The 6,874-nt window shown below is 41.3% G+C and overlaps 1 protein-coding gene across 2 annotated transcripts in view; it reads left to right on the forward strand.

Moving 5' to 3' along the window:
• The window catches only part of kcnt2 (potassium channel, subfamily T, member 2), a 689,705-nt gene that overhangs the window by 270,396 nt on the left and 412,435 nt on the right, over positions 1–6,874 (forward strand). For both annotated transcript variants that reach the window (XM_043699803.1, XM_043699804.1), the window contains exon 6: positions 2,446–2,494. In XM_043699803.1, the coding sequence (XP_043555738.1) occupies positions 2,446–2,494 (49 nt within the window). The remainder of the gene's footprint in view (positions 1–2,445; positions 2,495–6,874) is intronic.

A 6,874-nucleotide genomic window follows, 5' to 3' on the forward strand; every position in this document is an offset into this window, starting at 1 on the left:
CCTCCACCCTTCAGGCTCTCTGCCTGTGTTCCTGATGAAGGGCTTTTGCCCGAAACGTCGATTTTACTGCTCCTCAGATGCTGCCTGAACTGCTGTGCTCTTCCAGCACCACGAATCCAGAATCTGGAAGGGCCGAATGGCTTATTCCTGATCCTAGTTTAGATTGGATTGTGGGTGAGACTGGAGATCATAGCAGTGGCATAGATTTTATTGGGGGCAGGGTGCCAGACCAAAGAACTTGGGCTCCTTACAGCCAGCAAACAAAGCTGGAAAACTACATGCTTTATCGTGAAGGATTCCCATCAGTTTCTGGGATTCCTGAGGAGCCAGAATTTTAAGGGCCAGATAAAACTTGAAAGAAACAGAGGCATGGAGTTCCATTAGAATACTTTAATCAGCCGCATCGCTTTTGGTAGTGAATTTATTGCCTGCCTTATCTGCCTCTGTTAAAAACTGATGGGGGTACATCCGATGTGGATTGTTTTTAAGATTGAGATTTTGGGGATTTTAACATTCCACCCCATGTAACCCCAAGTGTTTTTGCAGGGAGTAAAATTGCCTTTTTATTTCTCTTGCAGCATTTGATCAGGGGCGAATATCTGAAAGGGCTTGGATAGGCAGAGAACACTTGTGAGAGCACTGCCCCTCTTTTATGGCCAAATGCAGGGCTTCTACACAAATCAATCTCTCCAACAGCACTCTAGATTATGGAGAATGTTTCCATTCAAGCTTAGCACCTTCTGTTTCCCCTAGCCGACTGGTTTTAATTTGTTTACAGCTCATAAATTGCAATATTGAAAATAAATGCAGTTACTCAAATGTTAGGAATTGGTTCACTGTAATATTGATAACACACTGAAACAATGTGTTTAAAATGAAATTTTAATCAAGGTACAAAGGCTTTTTTAAACAAAATTTTTATTATTCTTTTCCATTCCTGGAAAGGAATAATTCTGGATTGGGAATTCTGGTCCAGCTGGCTGTGTGGCAATAACAGCCTGGGTGCCGGGGGAATACATGTCCAGCTCTGAGAAGACCAGGTTCCACGATCCCTTTCCTGGAAATGTGCCTCCACACTGCTGCTTCTCTGTGTGACAACAAAATGCAGGAGGGAGACCATTGTTTGGAAGCCCTTGCCAACCCTCACTCCTCACATAAATGGCAGCCACGTGAGCTTCTATGGTATCATTGCAAGACTGGCTGTTGCAGAAGTTTTTAGTAGAGATGCCAGAATATGGTGGTCACCAAGAACCGACCATGTTGGACAGAATGGTCTGGTCAAATCTTCTCACAATAAATGATGGCATTGCTCACATCCCATGAGTGAACAAAAAAAAACTTTGATAGCTTGGCTTCTCTAATTCATCATCTGAGTTCTCCACAGTGTAGCTATTACACAATTTCATCTCATTGCACTCATTAAGTCCCTGAACACTTATGTTTCATGATCCAACATATCCCTTGTGTCTAAAGTACATATGGATCCAATCTCTGAGTTGATCAGTGACTGTCAGAGAATAATGATCTATCTGTAGAGCAGTCTTTGCACACTTCAGGTCTTGGAAGTCTGGGCAGAGAGTAAGAGAGTAGGATTCTATGCCATGTCTTATGTGGTCATTAAATTTTTTTTCAGCATTGCAGCCATGTCTTATGTGATTAACTCTTTACATTGTTCCCAGTAACCATTTTCCAACTGTAATGGTAATCACAGTAGGGTTTTGCCCACTTAAAGTGGCGGACGTACTGAAATTAGATTTTCATCCTTCTGTCTACCACTTCCACAAGAACCTTCAAAACACTATTTTTCTCCTTATAACTTCCTTCCACACTGAAGCTTGAGTGCATATCTCCTTTGTAGATTGTTTTTCATTTATCACCAGAACTTGTGATTTCAAGCTTGCACACTCGTGTCAAAATTTAAATGCAAGTTGCAACTACTATGTGGTCAGGTGAGGTGCAGGATAATGTTCATGGTGTTGGTATATTGCATGAATGAGCTGAGGTATTTCTTGACACCTACTTGCTTGCCTTGCCCTGTTGACAATTTTGCAACTCTGATGGAGAGAGAATGAAGTCAAATTATATATTTCTTACATGATGTTGCAGAACTACTCAGGATGTTTCAAGATATTTTGTGGATCCTATGAATGGATTCTGATTTTTGTTTTCCCATAAATACTTCTCATGTTTTGTAAACTCTTCTTCTAAGTAACATTCTCTATTTGAGGGTCCCCTGAATTGGCACTATATGAATTGACTATGGGGCAGGCTAAGGAGGCAAGTCCCAGTTCTACCTCAGCCGGAACAGGGTACAGACCTGTTCTTGGCATTATTCTGATCCATGAGCCAATAACTTGCTTGTGTGTGCTCAAAAAAGTAAGTACACTATGACAAATATATTTGAAATACAAACTAACCAGTGTTATTATTTTGATTTACCACCAGGTCCCCTATAATTTGGGTAGATAGGAGTCTTCCCTTGTGGGGTTTACAGGTAAGATGCAACTAGTTCAACAATGATAGCTTTAATAGACTTTTTTAGTTTGCAATATAGTCAAATTGAAGCCCATATTAGCTGGAGTGCTGAGGTCTTAGCTGAAAGATGAAATTAAATACCTGGCAGAACAACTTTCTTTCAGTCCCACATTCTTCTGTTCTTGCTCTGACTCTGCGTGAACTTAATACATTATTTATTCTCTACAACTAATCATTATAGCGCACAAAATGTATAAAACAGGTGCCATGCCTACAAGCAACTTGCTTATTGCCTTTTGCAAATGTTTCTTAAACTTATTGGAATCATAAATTTCTGTCAGGCTTTCTGTAACATTGAGCCAATTTACATTGATAGTTGCAATAAATTCACTCCTGTCAATTTCCTTGCTTTTGTATTTAACTACAGTGTAGATAAGGTCAGATTTTACAGAAATTTGGAAACTACATATGACAAGTCTAATTCAGCTTCCTGTGTTCTGTAATTTATGTTGTCTGCAAAAAGTGAATTGAAGTGTGTTTGTGCCTCAATTAGGCATTTATTTTTGGACTTGTTGTTAAACTATGTAGCCGAGAGCTGTGACTGCTCAGGCCATGGCCGAAACCCAGAACAGAATTAATGAGCAATCAGTCAATGCAAATTGTTTTGGCCAAAGAATGAAAACAAGTGATAAATTTGTGCAGAGTTGGTAAAAGAAGCAAAACAACATGAGGGAGAAAACGTTTTTTGTGCAGTGAGTGGCTAGGGTCTGGATTACACTGGCTGAGAATATAGTGGAGTCAGGTTCAATTAAGACATTCAAAAAGCAATCAGATTTTGCTTTAAAGAGCAACAATATGCAGTATTATGGGGAGAGGCAGGAGAATAGAACAAAGTGAAAAGCTCTTTCAGAAACCCGTTGCTGAGGCCAGTGATGACCTATTGCATCTTAACAATTCTGTGGTGTGAATCCCTAGCAAAATGCCCACCAACAATTGCTTCCTTTCTCCTGGTAACAGCTATGACTTGGGACAGCACAGTACACACTCTTAAGTGAAGTTATTAGAGAGTTTCAGAAATGAGTGTTGTTTTGATGTTGCTGAAGCCTTGACACCGTCATGGAAAATCCCTGATTTGTCACAGAGTCCTCTTCATAGCTCAAGCAGCAATGAGAGCACCAATTGGTGAATATCCCTTTAAGTGGTAGTATCCCTTTAAGTAGTGCTTGAAATAAACATGAGTGCTGTATTAATTTCCAAACAGCTGGTCGCTGATGAACAGCATTTGTGATGAATACCAGCAGGTATCTTTAGTGGCAATCAGCTGTTTATCAAGCCTCTGGTTTCAGCTTCTTGTGCTTAGGTGCCTCTGCACTAGCAGCAGGCTCTCTTGGCACTTTGGCCTAAGACTTCATCTTGGCCAGCTCTTTAGTGCCTAAACTATTTGGAGACGATTTCTGCCTTTTTTGTTGTTCCTCAGAGTATAAGATACATCCTTTCAGCTGTAGCATAAAATCCCACTGGGAGATAGCAAACATTACATTTTGGAGAAATAAAATCAGCACTGGGTATATGAAAAGCAAGACTTGGCCTGTCAGCAGCATTTCTTCCCTTTTTGTGCAGCTCCAAAGAAATTTTTTTTTGAGGCATTGAAAAGTGCTTCCCAAGAGTTAATTGAGTGAACCTGGCTGGGGTTTTTGTGTTTCCATTGAGATAGAACACTCTGGCGTCCAGTGATGGAAACATATTCATTAATTACCACATACTTTAATGCAGGTTTGACTAGACTGAACCATTATGAATTCACAGTGCAAATTTTCAGTTCAAATGTTGATAGGTTCCTATCATAAAACAACAAATAAACAATGTGTTTTTATAATGCCTTTCATTTGCTACCTTTTTGTAGTGCCTTTTACTTTTTCATTGTTGTATAGTGCTTCACTACTAATGTCTAACTTTTAAATATAGTCATGGCACTAGACATTTTTATTAAATGTATTGATACCCTGTCTTCTGATGAAGACAGTGTAGTACGGAGACAAAAAAAAATCAATGCTAAATAAACCTACTGCTTTTTCTCAGCAGAGATCTTTGTGTATCTCAAATTATGTTTCCCAGCTCCCCAACGCCAGTCGACGATCTGCATGTCCTTTCTGTTGAAATAGCACCTGATTGTGTGATTGGCCTTGGCAGCTACACGAGGTGTGCATCAGGCTTGCTGCAGCTCACATGTTCCTGTTTTATGTTACATTTCAAAAATTACTGCTAGCCAATCTGATCATGACTCCCATGAAACTCAAGATTAGCTCCAGGCATTTGCCAGGAACAGCTCTGCCACGCTTACAAATATTTGAGTTATCTGTGAAAGGAGAAGGGCCACTTCTACTCGTAATCGACAATGCAGGAAAACACTGCAGAAAGAACTGAGCGAAGGAGAAATTTGAGCCCTGCCGTGTCTGTATTACAGGTGCTGCATTATCTCCTAATTGTCACTTACTCTTGAGCTGCCTCTATGTTGTCTACAATCAACCTGCAGCCCAGAGCATGATCCTCAGATGCCAGCCAGATGCACCCCTTGTTGATAGGCCATTATCATCTGGTTCTTCTATATCAGGGAGGTGGCACTGACCAGAGTGGCAACTTCAGACTAGGCTACCAGGGTCTGGTGGTGTGACCTCAGTTGCTGGTCCCCTTCAAAAAGACTGCTCTCCTTTGCACAGTCTCATCCACCAGGACCTCCAGGTTCCTGTCAGAGAATATTAGTGCCTCTTCTCCCTGTTCTGACCTGGTCTTTACTGACTGAGAAGAGTGGTTTCAGAATGCCAGTTCTCATCCAGCTGTCAGATGCAAAGCCTAGAGGCCATTAGGAATTAAGTGTGTTTCCAGTTTTTAAGTTCTTGAATACAGTGAGGTCCTAGCTTGAGGTGATGAATCCACACTCATAGGTCTTAAAGGAATCTTGGACAGATGCTTATTAAAACGTAATGGAAGTCTCCTCATGAAATCTCAAACATCAGAGAGAATAGCTGGAACATGAGAATTCACGTATCGCTGGATATCGGAGAGAATTCGTGTATCGCTGGACATCGGAGTGCATCTGGGAAAATTAACAAACAGTGAAATTCACAACTAATCTTGGAGGAACTGTTGGGCAAGGTTCACAGCACAGAATCAGCAAAGTTAATTGTAATTTTAAGTCTGTCCAAGAGAAAGGCTGCAGTAGTGAGTATAGTGGATTCTTTCTTGATTATATGTTTTTGGAGATAAGTCTCTTGATTAAACTTAAAATATAAGCCATAGCTATTAATTTAACCTGGGGCAGTGTTTGTAGAGGAATAAGAGGGTGTTATTTTCTGGGTCTGTAGATTGTGAAGGAGCAAAAATGGCCTTTGCAGTGATATGTACTTCTTGTCCGATGTGAGAGTTTAAAGAGAGTTTAAAGGTTACTGCAGATTATATCTGCCATAAATGTGGTTGGATGCGAATCTTATCACATCAAGTGGATCGATTGGAGAGACAGATAGAAGCGATGAGGAATTTGCAACAGCAACAGTATGTGATGGATGGCAGTTATAGAAAGGGGGGAAAGTCTCAGATACAGTCACATAGATGGGTTAACTCCAGGAAGGGTAAGAGAGGTAGGCAGCTAGTGCAGGAGTGCAGTGTGGATATACCCATTTCAAACAGGTATGCTGTTTTGGAAAATGTAGGGGGTGATGGATTGTCAGGGGAACGTAGCACGAACAGCCAAGTTTCTGGTATTGAGACTGGCTCTAATGCAACAAGGGGTATGTTGGGTTCCAAGAGATCAATTGTGTTAGGGGATTCTGTAGTCCGAGGTATAGACAGACGTTTCTGTGGCCACCAGAGAAAAAGCAGAATAGTGTGTCGTTTCCCTGGTGCCAGGATCAAGGATGTCTCAGAGAGGGTGTAGAATGTTCTCACGGGGGAGAGGGGCCAGCAAGAGGTCATTGTCCACATTGTAACCAACAACATTGGAAGGGAAAAGGTTGAGATTCTGAAGGAGATTACAGAGAGTTAGGCAGGAATTTAAAAAGGAGGTCCTCAAGGGTAGTAATATCTGGATTACTCCCAGTGCTACGAGCTAGTGAGGGCAGGAATAGGAGGATAGAGCAGATGAATGCATAGCTGAGGAGCTGGTGTATGGGAGAAGGATTCACGAGCAGGAACAGGTGGATAGAGCAGATGAATGCATGGCTGAGGAGCTGGTGTATGGGAGAAGGATTCACATTTTTGGATCATTGGAATCTCTTTTGGGGTAGAAGTGACCTGTACAAGAAGGACAGATTGCACCTAAATTGGAAGGGGACTAATATACTGGCAGGGAAATTTGCTAGAACTGCTTGGGAGGATTTAAACTAGTAAGGTGGTGGGTGGGACC

Source organism: Chiloscyllium plagiosum, chromosome 11 (assembly GCF_004010195.1).
Source record: "Chiloscyllium plagiosum isolate BGI_BamShark_2017 chromosome 11, ASM401019v2, whole genome shotgun sequence".
Classification (NCBI taxonomy): domain Eukaryota; kingdom Metazoa; phylum Chordata; class Chondrichthyes; order Orectolobiformes; family Hemiscylliidae; genus Chiloscyllium; species Chiloscyllium plagiosum.